General features: G+C 45.3%; 1 protein-coding gene across 2 annotated transcripts in view; it reads right to left on the reverse strand.

The window, feature by feature from the left end:
- The window catches only part of LRRC49 (leucine rich repeat containing 49), a 296,862-nt gene that overhangs the window by 66,626 nt on the left and 212,207 nt on the right, over positions 1-18,029 (reverse strand). For both annotated transcript variants that reach the window (XM_077263871.1, XM_077263870.1), the window contains exon 12: positions 4,232-4,401. In XM_077263871.1, the coding sequence (XP_077119986.1) occupies positions 4,232-4,401 (170 nt within the window). The remainder of the gene's footprint in view (positions 1-4,231; positions 4,402-18,029) is intronic.

The following is an 18,029-nucleotide window of genomic DNA, read 5'->3' on the forward strand; positions in this document are numbered from 1 at the left end:
TAGTTTACTCCATATCAATGGATACTACTGACCGATATGCGGTGCCTGTTTTACCCATCTTACAGAACATTAAAATCATCTGCTATAAACCCCCCTTCAGACACATAATATTCAGCGTTTGATACCATATACAGTCATGGCCAAAAGTATTGACACCCCTGCAATTCTGTCAGATAATACTCAGTTTCTTCCTGAAAATGATTGCAAACACAAATACTTTGGTATTGTTATCTTCATTTCATTTGTCTTAAATGAAAAAACACAAAAGAGAATGAAGCAAAAAGCAAAACATTGATCATTTCACACAAAACTCCAACAAAAATGGGCCAGACAAAAGTATTGGCACCCTCAGCCTAATACTTGGTTGCACAACCTTTAGCCAAAATAACTGCGACCAACCGCTTCCGGTAACCATCAATGAGTTACTTCCAATGCTCTGCTGGAATTTTAGACCATTCTTCTTTGGCAAACTGCTCCAGGTCCCTGATATTTGAAGGGTGCCTTCTCCACACTGCCATTTTTAGATCTCTCCACAGGTGTTCTATGGGATTCAGGTCTGGACTCATTGCTGGCCCCCCTAGAAGTCTCCAGGGCTTTCTCTCAAACCATTTTCTAGTGCTTTTTGAAGTGTGTTTTGGGTCATTGTCCTGTTGGAAGACCCATAACCTCTGAGGGAGACCCAGCTTTCTCATACTGGGCCCTACATTATGCTGCAAAATTTGTTGGTAGTCTTCAGACTTCATAATGCCATGCACACAGTCAAGCAGTCCAGTGCCAGAGGCAGCAAAGCAACCCCAAAACATCAGGGAACCTCCGCCATGATTGACTGTAGGGACCGTGTTCTTTTCTTTGAATGCCTCTTTTTTCTCCTGTAAACTCTATGTTGATGCCTTTGCCCAAAAAGCTCTACTTTTGTCTCATCTGACCAGAGAACATTCCTCCAAAACGTTTTAGGGTTTTTCAGGTAAGTTTTGGCAAACACCAGCCTGGCTTTTTTATGTCTTGGGGTAAGTGGGGTCTTCCTGGGTCTCCTACCATACAGTCCCTTTTCATTCAGACGCCGACGGATAGTACGGGTTGACACTGTTGTACCCTCGGACTGCAGGGCAGCTTGAACTTGTTTGGATGTTAGTAGAGATTCTTTATCCAACATCCGCACAATCTTGCGTTGAAATCTCTTGTCAATTTTTCTCTTCCGTCCACATCTAGGGAGGTTAGCCACAGTGCCATGGGCTTTAAACTCTTGATGACACTGCGCACGGTAGACACAGGAACATTCAGGTCTTTGGAGATGGACTTGTAGCCTTGAAATTGCTCATGCTTCCTCACAATTTGGTTTCTCAAGTCCTCAGACAGTTCTTTGGTCTTCTTTCTTTTCTCCATGCTCAGTGTGGTACACACAAGGACACAGGACAGAGGTTGAGTCAACTTTAATCCATGTCAACTGGCTGCAAGTGTGATTTAGTTATTGCCAACACCTGTTAGGTGCCACAGGTAAGTTACAGGTGCTGTTAATTACACAAATTAGAGAAGCATCACATGATTTTTCTAACAGTGCCAATACTTTTGTCCACCTCCTTTTTTATGTTTTTTGGCTTTAGGTCAATTCTTTTTGTGTTTTTTTCATTTAAGACAAATTAAATGAAGATAATAATACCAAATAATTTGTGTTTGCAATCATTTTCAGGAAGAAACTGAGTATTATCTGACAGAATTGCAGGGGTATCAATACTTTTGGCCATGACTGTATACTGTATGTGAACAAGCCCTTAAAATTATATTTAATACTGACATGTACAGCAACAAACCAAAGTGTGTCAGGATTACATAGTAAAAACATATATTTTTTTACATATAGCACTGAGTAATTTCTCACATGTTCCTGCTCTAGATTTTAGATGTTGCGTACACTCTTGCATACAATATACGTCTTCGACTTTTAATTCAATAATCCAAGAAATCTGAAAAGACATCATTTGTTTGCTTCACAGAAACATATACTGACTGAGAAGATTGATGCAAGAGGAAGGACATTTGCCATTTTCAAAATTAACGAGTTATTCCTCAAATCACAAGTTATCCCCTATCCATATGAAAAGGGATTATTTACGGATAGCTGGGGGTCTGATTTATAGGACTCCCTGTGATCCTGAGAATGGGGATCTGGAACCTTAGAAATGGCAGTGCCCCATCTTGAAAGGCATGCAGGTGCAGAGGCTCATCCTCTACTCTGTTCATTTTCCATGGGACCGGCAGAAACAGCCACTCTGTGTACTCTGCATTCTTCTGCAGTCCATTTTACAATGAATGGAGCAGAGGCCGATCATCCGCACCTCTGCTTCATTCATGATGGGGCAGCAAAGAACCACATCCTAGGAAATGCAGAGGATCCCAGTGGTCAGCCCCTCATAAAGTAACCCTTATCCATAAAAAAAGGATACCGTAACTTGTTATTTTGGGAATAACCCTTTAAGCCTTGGTCACATATCTTGTGCTAACATTTCATTTAACTTTACCTACCTGTAGGTTCTTTAATCACTAGGATTCTTCACCACAACAAAAACTTTTATTAATCTTAAGGATATTAACTATGTTTATTATCAAGCATTTTACAATATTTAGGATTCATTCTAAGTCGTTTGAACAAGTTTAAATAAATTTCAGTGAGAAAAAAGGGGACATTGGCACATCCACTTGTATGTAAAAACAGTCAAATCAATAGGTAGCAGATGTGTAGTTCCCTGGAGCGGCCAATATCAGAAGATGGAGCAGCTCTGCAAGTAAGTAATTCCGTCCAGCAACGGACAACACCGATAACAGCTGATCGGCGAGGGCGCTGGGAGTCGGACCCCAGCTGATCAAACATTGATAACCTATCCTAAGGATAGTCTATCAATAAAAAAAATAGTGGACAACCTCTTTAATTGCAATGTTGTTCTTAGTATTTAGCTAAATCACCATTATGTGCTAGCTGTTCAGACAATAGATATACATTATATCATTCATAATTAAAATCCTGTACATTTCTCTACAGAGGGTTCTTTATGCCATTGTCTTCCAATTTCAGGACAGCTCTTACAATCCCATAAAAATAAGACTATTTTTATTATTTTTAGCACTTTCAGAAACTATACAATGACTATACTACTATACTATACTATACTAAACTATATACTATACTAAACCATACTACTAACTGAACATTTAATTAATGGTGATTTACCATAGCTTATACTAAGAACGCTATTATAATTAAGTTAATGTATTCGTTTATTAGAGTTTTATATGATTGGGTGACCTATTTAAAACCAAAAGCAACCAAAATAGTAATTAAATCTCCATGACTAAGGGCCTGTTTAATGCCAGAGATGTACACACCGAGACAACATGAGTCATATTTTAATGGGTTAAACAATTAAGAAGCTCATGTGGGTGTGCCAATATCCCCTTTTTTCTCATCTGTATTACACTGCAAGTCAGCAGCTAGAATAGTAGCCATGATAATACAAGCAGAATGTGTTCATTTACATGGCGAGTTCAGCGCTTTTTCTTTTTTGTACTCAAAATAACTTTGGACACATAAAATATCGATACTTTTTACACAACAGGACTGGAAAGAGGACCTTTCATCAAAGTTTTAATTTTGAACTGGACACATTATGGCTGAAGAGCAGAATGAAACATGTTTTTTATGCCTCCCCATTGCAGAGATTTTAGCTATCAAAGTATTTGGTAGACAATGAGTTCAAGAGGAAGTTGTCAGAGTGTTTTCACCGGGGCGTGTACTTTTCCCCCCAGTATGACTTTGACCAATCATAAGCAAGAAACAAAACTAAAGAGAAAAAAGAACACCCCCCACCATAGCTTAGAACAGGCTTTCTCTAGTGTGAGACATGAAATAACAGCTTGATCTCACACCGGAGTGATTACAAGTTGCTGTGAGAACAGCAGACATAAGCGTCACTAGTGACTCCTTTGTATCATCTCAATACAGGCAATGTGAGGGGAGGGACAGGACAGTAGAGGTGACAATGCAATGAGAGGAGGAGAGGCTATAGAAGGGTTTGTAATGTGACACAGCTAAACTCAGCTGTACTGCTCCACCCCTACCCCACGTTTGCTATCAGGAGATATTAGCTCAAAGTTGCATATTTATATTTATATTTTTGCTTATTTAGTGTCCACTTAATGTTCACACAATAAATTCAATTAGGCACACACTTGAAATTACCTTTTATCTTCAGTATATTCATAAGGCGCAGATCCATTCAATTGGCATGGTTTATGAGAAGGACTCACAGAGCCTCCACTATCCAGGTCAGAATTTGTGCCAGGCAAGATTCTGTTTTGCTGGATGTCCCAATGTCTCGCAGCATTGTGAATTGCAATTCTTTTTTTCTCCTGTAATAATAACAATAATAATAATAATAATTGTATTCTGAAACTAAGAGGCTGTTCATGTCCTTAAATTAATGGACTGAAAACAGAGACTGTACTAATAACACAAAATAACTATTACTAGGTGAATCGTTCACCGCCCTAATGCCACCACTGCTGTGCTGATCTTTGGTTACTTGTACTGCTGTCATTAGATGCTATAAATACGCACACAACCACTGCTGCCCATCACTGGCCTCAGTCTATGTAAGGCATGAGACGGCTTAGGATCGGTTGTGGCAGTCATGTGTGCATGTCATCACAGGACCACCAGAGCAGCAGTGCAGGAGCGACCAGAGATTTACCTGGTGAGTTAGGTTAAGTTGCTACCATAAGTATTTGATGCTGCAGATTGTCTGTGTAGGGGACAGGGACCTGGTGAGCTGTGCAGACGGGTGGAACCATTGTTGCCGGGAGTCGGGGTTCCGGGGGACGGATTTGAGGGGTGCATGGGAAGCCAGGCTCATGTGACAGGAGGAAGAGTGACGCAGGGAGAGGAGAGGATAAAAAGCAAAACGCGCGAAAGCAGGGGCAGAGAAGCGCGGGAAATCTCTGAGGAGAGGAAACTGCAGCGCAGTTGTTGTGAGTGTGCAGGCCGCAGTGAGACTTGCTGGAAGCAGGGGGAAAACGTGCAACAGACACTGCGGGCAACTACCAGAGCCCCCAAAAAGAGGCGCATTCGTCGTCAGCGACCCCCCAGGCAGAGGGGTAGTGCTGACCAGCTCAGGGACAGTATTACTGCGCTCCCTGAGAGCACCTTGCCAGAGAGTGCTACGGACTCGCATGGTTTCGTCTCAGCTGTGACTGATACTGATTATTCTCCTAATCCTCCTCAAAAAGACTCTTCTCTGGACTGGGAGGCTGTTACCTCGGATCAACGTCCGCCTGCAGGAGGGAACGCAGCACCGCAAAAGACATTCTGGACTCGACTCTACGCCTGGGCCCGTCGCCAGAAGACACCTCCTTCCTCCGCCATCAGGACTACGGCGTTGTCGGAGCCTCACCGTCAGGACTACATCGCTGAACCAGCACTGATAAGTGACCGTTGTTGACTTTATCTTAGTAGGGAGTCACTAGTGAGGCACTGCCGCGTTCTACGGGTATAGTTCAGGGCGGTCATATAGTAATTAGGATTTACTGCGAGATTGTGTTCTTGTACATAAGTTCCCTGCGTGGAAAAACGTTTGTCATCTTTTTGGTTGGAAGTTAAAAAGAAAGTTAAAAACGCTATTTGCTTTCTGGCTCCTATTTGTCCCTGCATCCTTCTTTACCTGCGGTCCCTACATTTGGCGTAGTCGGCAGGATGCAGGATCCAAAGAAGGAGCCAGAAGATACGGAGGATGGGGCTGGGCCTAGAGCTTCTCTCTCATTGGGGGCCATGTTAAACAATTTGCCCAAGTTTAATGGGAGCAACATGTTGTTGTGGAGCTGGACTGAAAGGATGAGGGGGCTGTTGAGAATGCATCCTATGACCCCAGCCCTGGAAGCAGAGGTGGCCATTATGGCCTTAGACGGAGAGGCTCGGGATTCAGTGATGTTGAGACCCCCCACAGAGCGGAATACTTTTACCGGGGTGTTACATGTGTTAGAGGGGACGCACGGGGATCCCACCGACGTGGGAGAGCTGCGGGCCCGGTTGTTTGGACGGCGACAAAAAGAGGGCGAGACTGTCACTCAGTACATGAATGCTCTGCAAGAGCTAAACATTGCAATCGTGCGGAAAGATGGTATGGGGATGAATGTATTGAAGGACTTTGGCAGTTTGCTGTTAGGGGAGACCACACAAGAGACACTCAATCAGTGGGGGACCAGTACACCTCAAGGCTCCGTGTTCAGACAGTTAGTGAGGGAAGTCCGTGTGCAAGAGACCTTTCAGGAGGGAGACATACTAGGGAAAGTAATCACCTCCCCGACAGCAGAAGTGACGTTTCCCCCAGGACAGACTGTTATATCCCTGCCCATCCGAGCTCGCATCCCTCTGGAAGGAGTGCAAGTGCAGGTTGAGCCCACCTTTACGTCCCCTTTGCCCACAGGACTGCTGGTGGCCCGATCTCTGGCTACTGTTAAAAATGGGGCCGTACCAGTGCGATGTGTGAATGTGGACGAACACGATGTCGTGCTACGGGTCCGAAGTGAGATGGCCAAAGTGTTACGACCGTTAGAAGTGATGCCTCCTCCAGATACTTTACAGTTAAAGGTGGATTCCCCTGATCCCTGGATGGTCAGTGTCCGGTCTACACAGGATCCTGAGCTGATAGCGTTCCGAAAAGGTCAAACTATTCTGGAACATATGCGAGCAGAATTACCGGGTCTGGATCCATCACAAGTCTCGCGAGTGCAGCGGCTCCTTGGACACTATGCTGAAGTGTTTGCGCAACATGAAGATGATTTTGGCTGTACCACGGCCATCGAACATGGAATTCCGACCGGAGATACAGTGCCCATCAGGGAGCGGTACAGACAGATTCCCCCGCAGATGTACCAGGAAGTAAAGACGTTGTTAGGCCAGATGCTACAAAAGGGAGTGATCCGCGAGAGTCAGAGCCCGTGGGCTGCCCCGATCGTGCTGGTGCGGAAAAAGGACGGCACGCTCCGGTTCTGTGTGGACTATCGTAAGCTAAATGCATGCACCGTCCGAGACTCTTATCCACTTCCCCGTATCGAGGAGTCTCTCTCCGTGCTGGGTCGGGCCAAATATTTTTCCACCTTAGACCTAGCCAGCGGATACTGGCAGGTCCCGATGACAGAAGCAGATCGTCTTAAGACAGCGTTCATCCTTCCCATGGGACTATTTGAGTTCAATCGAATGCCGTTTGGGCTGGCCAACGCTCCAGGCACCTTCCAACGATTAATGGAGCGGTGTCTGGGGGATTTGAACTTCGAGGCCACTCTCATTTATCTGGATGACATCATCATCTACGCCCCAACATTTGAGGAACATCTGTGCCGACTGGAACAGGTACTAGACCGGTTGCTGAAATACGGGCTTAAGGTGAAGCCCCAGAAGTGTCACTTGTTCCGGGAACAGATCGAGTACCTGGGGCATGTGGTGTCCGCCGAAGGAGTCCGGCCATCGCAGGAGAAGATTGCTGCAATCCAGGAGTGGCCCACACCGGAGACCGCTAAGGATGTACGGGCGTTCTTGGGCCTCGCTGGGTACTACCGGCGCTTCGTGAAGAATTTTGCTCGCCGTTCTCACAATCTACAAGTCCTGCTGAAAGGAAGCTCCCCCAAGGAACGGGGAAAGAAGATACAATGGCAGGAGTCACAAGAAGCAGCGTTCCGGGACTTGAAGACAGCTCTCATGGAGCCGCCGGTGTTGGCTTATGCGGACTTTTCGCAACCGTTCATCCTACACACCGACGGCAGCTCTCAGGGATTGGGGGCTGTGTTGTCTCAGGTTCAGGATGGGCGGGAGAGAGTGATCGCCTATGCGAGTCGGTCTCTTCATGACTCTGAGTTGAACCCAGACAATTACAGTTCTTTCAAGGTGGAGCTGCTGGCCGTGGTGTGGGCTATGACGGAGCGGTTCGCTGAGTACCTGGCCGGTTCCGAGGTGCTGATACGCACGGATAACAACCCATTGGCACATCTGGAAAATGCAAAATTGGGTGCCCTAGAACAGCGCTGGGTAGCCCGGATGGCCAAGTACAGATACCGTATCCTTTACAAGCGAGGAGCGGAGAATGTTCATGCTGACGCATTATCTCGTCTGCGGAAGAATCCCCCAAGGACTAACCGAGATGAGGAGCTGGAGGGAGAAGAAATCCCCTACGCCATCGGGGGCGCTACTCGGACGGCTGTGAGCCGGGAACAGACCGGGAACGGAACGGCTACAGGACTGTTGGTTCAGAGTCGGGACGAATGGATACGGCTGCAACAGGAAGACCAGGAACTAGCTCCATTGCGACAGTGGATAACGAATGGTCTATTGCCCGTGAGAAGCCCTGGACAAACTCTCCCGTCAGACCTGAACCTTCTTCTGCAGCAGTGGGAGCGCCTAACTCTTCAGGACGGGCTCTTATGCCACTTAACCATGGCTCAGGCAGATTCCGAGCCGACCTGGCAGATGGTCTTACCAGGGCCCGTGGTGGCCGCAGTTGCTAAAGAAGCTCATGAGTCCGGGGCACACTTCGGAGTGAAGAGGACGTTTAAGTGGCTGCAAACTCGGTTCTATCATCCTCGGCTGCTTGCGGAAGTACAAACTGCCTGTAGACAATGTCGACAATGTGAGCTAACCAAGTCACCGGAGGAAAGGGCGCCTGTGCAGAGCATCACGACGTCTGCCCCTTTTGAAGTATTAATGATAGACTACATTACCATTGGAGCAGCGCATCAAGGCTACGAACACTGCCTCGTTATGGTAGATCATTTTTCAAAATTCGCGGTAGTCACCCCTACCCGTGATCAGACAGCTGAGTCGGCGGCGAGCGCTATCTGTAAGAACTTTATTCAAGTTTACGGCTGTCCGAGGCGAATACATTCGGATCAAGGCGCCTGTTTCTTGGGCAAAGTCATGGAAGAGCTGCATCGCCTCTACGGCATTGATAAGTCACGCACCACACCGTATCATCCCCAGGGAAATGGGGCTTGTGAGCGGTTTAACCGGACTTTGCTTCAAATGCTGCGTGCGCTAGAACAAGATCAGAAGGCCCGCTGGCCGGAGTATGTGTCGGACCTAGTGTGGGTCTACAACAATAGAGTTCATCAAGTCACAGGACGCACCCCGTATGAAGTGGTCTTTGGGCGCCCAGGAAAAGGCATGACAGATCTGGAACTGTCTTCGGAGGAAGAAGGCCCCCGAACAGGGATGGCTTCGTGGGTGCGTGATCATCGGCATCGGCTGCAGACCTTACACCGACTGGTACACACTCGAATTCGGGAAGTGGAGCATCGGAGCACCCCTACAGCAAAACCCCCAGAGTTCTGGCCAGGTGATCGAGTACTCGTTCGAGAGCAAAGACCGCAAAACAAGTTAGACCATCGTTGGGAAAAAACACCCTATCGGGTGCTTCGCCGTATAGACCCGCATGGACCTGTATATGAAGTGCAGTCTGAGGCCCTCGGAAGTACAGGTACTCGCATTCTTCATCGCAACATGCTCCGGTTGTGTCGCTCTGTTGACTCGGACACCCCGGAATCCGCAATCAGGGAAGAGCCACCTACGACTGAATCCCCCAACAACCATTGGTGGGATGAAGAAGATGATGAAGAAGAAGAACGGCGTCAAAATACTCCCCCTATCTCGACTACTACACTACCCCTGACCAGTCACTCTTCCGCTGACGACATTTCCCCAACACCCCCTATACAAGGACCCGAGCCACGACGTTCTGAACGTTCTACTGCCGGTAGACCCCCAACTCGCTACAGTCCTGACTTACACACCAGACAGACCCAAGTGTGGAACAATCCGTCAGGTGGGCGACCTGTCAGTGCGAAGGCCTCGCCCAGGGACTGGCGAGCATACAGGGTGGGGGAATGTAGGGGACAGGGACCTGGTGAGCTGTGCAGACGGGTGGAACCATTGTTGCCGGGAGTCGGGGTTCCGGGGGACGGATTTGAGGGGTGCATGGGAAGCCAGGCTCATGTGACAGGAGGAAGAGTGACGCAGGGAGAGGAGAGGATAAAAAGCAAAACGCGCGAAAGCAGGGGCAGAGAAGCGCGGGAAATCTCTGAGGAGAGGAAACTGCAGCGCAGTTGTTGTGAGTGTGCAGGCCGCAGTGAGACTTGCTGGAAGCAGGGGGAAAACGTGCAACAGACACTGCGGGCAACTACCAGAGCCCCCAAAAAGAGGCGCATTCGTCGTCAGCGACCCCCCAGGCAGAGGGGTAGTGCTGACCAGCTCAGGGACAGTATTACTGCGCTCCCTGAGAGCACCTTGCCAGAGAGTGCTACGGACTCGCATGGTTTCGTCTCAGCTGTGACTGATACTGATTATTCTCCTAATCCTCCTCAAAAAGACTCTTCTCTGGACTGGGAGGCTGTTACCTCGGATCAACGTCCGCCTGCAGGAGGGAACGCAGCACCGCAAAAGACATTCTGGACTCGACTCTACGCCTGGGCCCGTCGCCAGAAGACACCTCCTTCCTCCGCCATCAGGACTACGGCGTTGTCGGAGCCTCACCGTCAGGACTACATCGCTGAACCAGCACTGATAAGTGACCGTTGTTGACTTTATCTTAGTAGGGAGTCACTAGTGAGGCGCTGCCGCGTTCTACGGGTATAGTTCAGGGCGGTCATATAGTAATTAGGATTTACTGCGAGATTGTGTTCTTGTACATAAGTTCCCTGCGTGGAAAAACGTTTGTCATCTTTTTGGTTGGAAGTTAAAAAGAAAGTTAAAAACGCTATTTGCTTTCTGGCTCCTATTTGTCCCTGCATCCTTCTTTACCTGCGGTCCCTACATCTGCAGCATTTCAGGACCTTGTAGCTAAAATTAGGTTTCTTGCGATTTTTTAAATGCATTCTTATTACATTTTTGTCTCCTTTTGGTATTACATGCTGCTATGATTTGTTTTTGATACTTGCTGGTATTTGGCTTTGGTAAGACTCTATTAATAATTGCATGTGGATTACATGTGGTTTTAGTGCATTTACTTACTGGAAACACTAAAAACATTTGAGTTTTTTACTTGTGGATTTTCTATATCTAATGCAATTGTATGGGGAAATTCTGCACAATAAAATTCAGAAAGAAAAAGTAACGTGATGAAGTATTCCGGTAAATAAATAAAAAAAGCACACTGGGCATGAGATTTCTATAATTCCCACTTTGCTGGAACTGTAATATGCCAAGTTTCTTGCAAAGTGTGAAAAACTCACCAAGAATTCAATATAGAAACTTAAAGAAAAAGGGGTTTGTCTACTACTTAGAAAACCCCTTCTCAATCTGAATGTTTGCCCTCGTTAAAATAAAAACACCTATACTCGCCCCCTGTGGCGGCACTCTCTCCCAGGACTCACATGGGGTTGTTCCTGTAACGAGCGGGTCACATCGTCCTGGGAGATCTGGAGTTAGAAAATCACTGCGTATTGTGAATAGCAGATTTTCCATAGGCTGTGTGTTTATGTTTCATATTAAATGGATTTAGTTTCCTTTGGTGTTGACAAGGTTAACGGCCCTTTGTATGCTGGTTAGAAACTTAGAACAGACAAAAACTGGACATGGCAGATCATATACAGTATGTACAAAGCTGAAAAGTATTATGCACATCATCATGTCTGAAGTAACTTATATGTCATGGAGAAAAGAATGGCAGAGCATTCGGAATAATGCTGAAAACCAAAAGGAGAACACCGAACAAAGGTCAAGGGATAAATAAGGGACATAATATGATAACTAAAACACCTTTATTTAACAATGGGTGACAATGACTGGCACTGCTTCCAGCAGAGTGCACGCACACGTTAAAAACAATGATTTAATATGAAAGATGATAAAAACAGAATAAAAAAGTAAAGATCATAATCAAAGGGGACCACTAAAAATGGATGTAAGGTAAGAAGGTAATACCATATGGAAAAAATTTAATCATGGTTGATAACAGTCAACGTAATAAATGTAAAACCAAAGAAAAAGCAATGTGTGCATATACCCTAATGAAAATAAATAAGTAAAAAAGCAAGTGCATTAAATAATTAACATAGGGTATTTAGTAAACACTGTTTTGATTAAAAAAAAAAGCATAATGTACAGTTATATGAAAAAGTTTGGGCACCCCTATTAATCTTAAGCTTAATGTTTCATAAAAATTGTTTTTTTTGCAACAGCTATTTCTGTTTCACATATCTAATAACTGTTGGACACAGTAATGTTTCTGCCTTGAAATGAGGTTTATTGTACTAACAGAAAATGTGCAATCTGCATTCCAACAAAATTTGACAGGTGCATAAGTATGGGCACCCTTATTTTCTTGTTTTAAATACTCCTACCTACTTTTTACTGACTTACTAAAGCACTTTTCCCACTGTGAGGAACATAGTAAGGAAATGGAAGACCACAGGTACAGTTCTTGTTAAGGCCAGAAGTGGCAGGCCAAGAAAAATATCAGAAAGGCAGAGAAGAAGAATGGTGAGATCAGTCAAGGACAATCCTCAGACCACCTCCAGAGAGCTGCAGCATCAACTTGCTGCAGATGGTGTCACTGTGCATCGGTCAACTATACAACGCACTTTGCACAAGGAGAAGCTGTATGGGAGAGTGATGCGAAAGAAGCCGTTTCTGCAAGCACACCACAAACAGAGTCGGCTGAGGTATGCAAAAGCACATTTGGAGAAGCCAATTTCTTTTTGGAAGAAGGTCCTGTGGACTGATGAAACCAAGATTGAGTTGTTTGGTCATACAAAAAGGCGTTATGCATGGCGGCAAAAAAACACAGCATTCCAAGAAAACACTTGCTACCCACAGTAAAATTTGGTGGAGGTTCCATCATGCTTTGGGGCTGTATGGCCAATGCCGGCACCGGGAATCTTGTTAAAGTTGAGGGATGCATGGATTCCTCTCAGTATCAGCGGATTCTTGACAATAATGTTCATGAATCAGTGACAAAGTTGAAGTTACGCAGGGGATGGATCTTTCAGCAAGACAATTATCCAAAACACCACTCCAAATCTACTCAGGCATTCATGCAGAGGAACAATTACACTGTTCTGGAATGGCTATCCCAGTCCCCAGACCTGAATATCATTGAACATCTGTGGGATCATTATTTCAGTATATTAGAATAATTAATAAAAAAAAACACCTACAACGGCTTCCTAAGTGTTTAAAAAGGTCCCTTAGTCTGTTTCAGTAGGCTCCACAATCATGGTGAAGACTACTAACTTGACAGAGGTCTAGAAGGCAGTCACTGACATACTCCACAAGGAGGGAAAGCCACAAAACATAATTGCTAAAGAAGCTGGCTGTTCACAGAGTGCTGTATGCAAGCATATTAATGGAAAGTTGAGTGGAAGGAAAAAGTGTGGTAGAAAAAGCAGCCTTGAAAGGATTGTTAAGAAAAGGCCATTCAAAATTTTGGGGAAGATTCACAAGGAGTGGACTGCTGCTGGAGTCATTGCTTCAAGAGCCACCACACACAGACATATCCAGGAAATGGGCTACAAATGCAGCATTCTTTGTGTTAAGCCACTTATAACCAATAGACAAGGCCAGAAGCATCTTACCTGGGCCAAGGAAAAAATGACGTGGACTGTTGCTTAGAGGTCCCAGGTGATGTTTTCAGATGAAAGTAAATTTTGCATTTCATTTGGAAATCAAGGTCCCAGAGTCTGGAGGAAGAGTGGAGAGGCACACAACCCAAGCTGCTTGAGGTCTAGTGTGAAGTTTCCACAATCAGTGATGGTTTGGGGAGCCATGTTATCTGCTGGTGTAGGTCCACTGTGTTTTATCAAGACCAAAGTCAGAGCAGTCGTCTACAAAGAAATTTTTAGAGCACTTCGTGCTTCCCTCTGCTGACAAGCTTTTTGGACTTGGAAATTTAATTCTCCAGCAGGACTTGGCACCTGTCCACACTGCCAAAAGTACCAATACCTGGTTTAAAAACAACAGTATCACTGTGCTTGATTGGCCAGCAAACTCGCCTGACCTTAACCCCATAGAGAATCTATGGGATATTGTCAAAAGGAAGATGAGAGACACCAAACTCAACAATGCAGACAAGCTGAAGGTTGCTATCAAAGCAACTTTGGTTTCCATAATACCTCAGCAGTGCCACAGGGTGATCGCCTCCATGCCACACCACATTGATGCAGTAATTGATGCAAAAGGAGCCCCAACCAAGTATTGAGTGCATTTACTGAGCATACATTTCAGTAGGCCAACATTTCAGATCTTAAAATCATTTTTCAAGCTGGTGTTATAAAGTATTCTAATTTACTGAGATAATGACTTTTGGGTTTTGATTGGCTATAAGCCATAATCATCAACATTAACAAATAAACACTTGAAATAGATCACTCTGTTTGTAATGACTCTATATAATATACGAGTTTCACTTTTCGTATTGAAGAACTGAAATAAATTAACTTTTTGATGATATTCTAATTTTGTGAGAAGCACATGAATATATAACCCCAGACAAAGGAATTGGTTTCAAAGCGCGCATTGGGGCATGAACCGGGGACCACCATCGGGTAACCACTGCTGCCTCTCCATTCAATTTTTGTCCCACATAGACCCATTGTATATCTTGCTGTTATTCATATCTTGCTGCTATACACATTCTTGCTATACATGCATGTTCAATTTTGTGAGGTCTCCTCTTATGCACACTTACTTGCAATATACCATAACAATGCCTCTATATATGATTAAGGTGTCAGCACTAACAGCATCACGTTGCCTATGCATCACTGTGTTTATGCATATTTTCAGACAAGGAGCTATGACTGATTTACCTCTAGCATGTTTTCCCCTCTAGTCATTTTCCATCAATACATTTATTACATTGTCTGTTATCAACCTTGATTGCATTTTTCCCATGGTACCTTGCTACCTTACACCCATTTTTAGTGGTCCCCTTTGATTATGATGTTTTAATTTTTTATTTTGTATTTATCATCTCTTTTATATGAAATCATTTTTAGTTTGTGCATGCACTCTGTTGAATGCAGTGCCATTTATTGCCTTTTTAAATAAAAGGTGTTTTGGTTAGAAACTTGTAGCTCCATCTCACAGCTGTTTCTGACCTGGTCATTTCCTCTCCCTATAGTGCAAAATCTGGTCAGACCTCTTCTTTGCCAGTGAAAGCTTTTCTTCAGAGGTCCTAGGAGACGCTGTGCAGAATTGGAGATCGTTGTTGCTGCTGAAGATTGTTGCGTGCCACTTTTGGGTGTATGCTTTCCTCGTTGTCCTATTCCCATTTGGTTGGTACATTCATAACCTTCCCTATAGACCTCTCTACCTTTCGTGAGCATTTGTATGTTAGTTGGTTTCTTTTATCTTGTTTGTCTTACGTGCTGATACACTAGCATTCTGTCCTAGGCCTCCTAGGGGAGGGGACAGCTTAAGAAATAACAGTGTTGGCTTCACGGTCTCCGCCTTCAGATGCATCAAACATCAAGAAGTCATCTCTGGGCTCAAGTGACATAACAATCTCATATGAGTCCTGAGAGAGAGTGCAAATACCGCAGGAATGGCGCGGGCACCTGAGGTGCGTATAAGTTTTTTTCATATTAACGAAGGCAAACACTCAGATTGAGAAGGGGTTGTCTGATTAGAGGACAACTCCTTTAATTTCTACTATTGTTAAATTACTTGCTTTGAGGTAATGCCTTAAAAATGTTGGACAACCCACTCTAAAATACACCATTCATCCTTCTATACTCTTTTTTTATAAACAGCTTGTCACCTTACAGCATATACTGTAGATTAGAAAGATGGTTGAGTCAGTCTTACAGATCTCTGCAAGAACATACTTCACCACATATATTTTTCACTGTGACTTATTGCCAGGGTGATCTTATACAGGGGAAGAACCCAAAGAGTGACCTCAAGAAAGCCAATGTTACTAACAAACAATTCTGGACCCAAAAACTGACACATTAAAAGGAATAGGTCAGCAGGTTTTGCCATTTAATCTGATGGTAGCATGATGTAGAGGCAGAGAACCTAATTCTAGCAATGTATCATTCACCGATCTGCAGGGCCGGTTTTAGACAAAGTGGGGCCCCGGGCAAAAGTTTAAAGTGGGGCCCCAAATGATAACATATTGCACCATCATACAAACATTTCTGTTGTATTTACAAGCACTAAGTTCAGGCCGGTAAACGAGACTGATCGACAATACTGAAGTCTTTTGATGCTCGTTTCCCGGCCTCTTTAGGGTAGGTGCACACGTTCAGTAATTGGCAGCGCTTTGGACGCAGCACATGTCTGCTGCATCCAAAGCACTGCCGTCTATTGAACACAGGTGAATCCACTTGTGTTCACTGAACCGCGCGGATTTACCGACCATTACATTGCATAGGTGACATTTATCTTGCAGAGACTCGCATCTCCGCAAGATAGACATGCTGCAGTCTGGAGAGACGTGCCACATGTCCTTCTCCATGGGTGAACTGCGGGCATCTGTGAAAGCATAGTGGGCATAGGATTTCTTGAAGTCCCATCCACTATGCTGTTACATCGGGACACTGCACAAGTATGCAACGTCCAACCCGCATCGTTTACTGACCGTGTGCACATACCCTTACTCCGGCTGAGGAAGAATAATTGCTACAGATAGTCCTCGATACACTATAATGCAGGTCCCATATAGTACATATAGTAAAATGCACTCCCCATGGTCCTTGATAGAGTATAATGCCACCTCATTCATAGTGTAATGCAGCCCCCCCTCAGAGTATACTGCAGTCCCCACGAAGAGTATAATGCAGCCCCTTCAGAGTATAATGCAGCTCCCCCAGAGTATAAAGCAGCCTACCCAGAGTATATTGCAGCCCCCCACACACACAGTATAATGCAACCACTTGCATACAGTATAATGCAGCCCCCCACACACAGTATAACTCAGCGCCCCCCCTACAAACAAACACACAGTATAGTGCAGCCCCCCACAGACAGTATCGTGCAGCACACACACATACACAATACTTACCTCTCCTCCTTGTACACTTGCTGCTCTGGCTTCTGCAGTGCCTCTCAGTGTCTCATCAGCTCCACTGCTGGCACACGCTGAGTCAGAGGCAGAGGGGGAGTGATGGGAGAGGCAGGGCCGTATTTAGAGTTTCTGCTGCCCTAGGCACTTTTAGTGCTGCCTCCCCCTTTGGTGAGTATGACACTATCGGCAGTGACTTTTGGCAAAAATCGCTGATGTGAAAGTAACCTTGTGCAGCAGATCCGGCAGTTTTTCCGCATCTGCTGCATAACGGATCACTTATGGCAACAGTGCGTTTGGCCTCATTCGTTTCCTATGGGATTTGCGGCACTTGCTGTGATCACACAAATGCGGTACCATACCATACCATACCACCGCAGCACATTTTAGACCATGCCTCTGACCACACCCATTTCACAACTACTCACACCCATATACACGTCCCAACCACACCCATTTAGCACTGCTGATCACACTGTTTCATAAACAACAATTATAACAACAAAAAATGGCCACACAGTGCTCCATACTGTATAATGGCCACACATGATGCTCAATACTGTATTATGGCCCCACATGATGCTCAATACTGTATAATGGCCACACATGATGCTCCATACTGTATAATGGCCCACCCCCCCTCCTGTATGCATGGCTCATCTGTCCCCCTCCCTGTATGCATGGCTCATCTCCCCCCTCCCTGTATGCATGGCTCATCTCCACCCCTCTATATGCATGGCTCATCTCCCCCTTCTGTATGCATGGCTCATCTCCCTGTATACATGGCTCATCTCCCCCCCTCCTGTATGCATGGCTCATCTCCCCCCCCCCTGCATGCATGGCTCATCTCCCCCCTCTGCATGCATGGCTCATCTCCCCCCTCCTGTATGCATGGCTCATCAACCTGTATGCATGGCTCATCTCCCCCCCTCCTGTATGCATGGCTCATCTCCCCCCCTCCTGTATGCATGGCTCATCTCCCTGTATGCA

The sequence above is a fragment of the Ranitomeya variabilis genome, chromosome 5, assembly GCF_051348905.1.
Source record: "Ranitomeya variabilis isolate aRanVar5 chromosome 5, aRanVar5.hap1, whole genome shotgun sequence".
NCBI lineage: Eukaryota > Metazoa > Chordata > Amphibia > Anura > Dendrobatidae > Ranitomeya > Ranitomeya variabilis.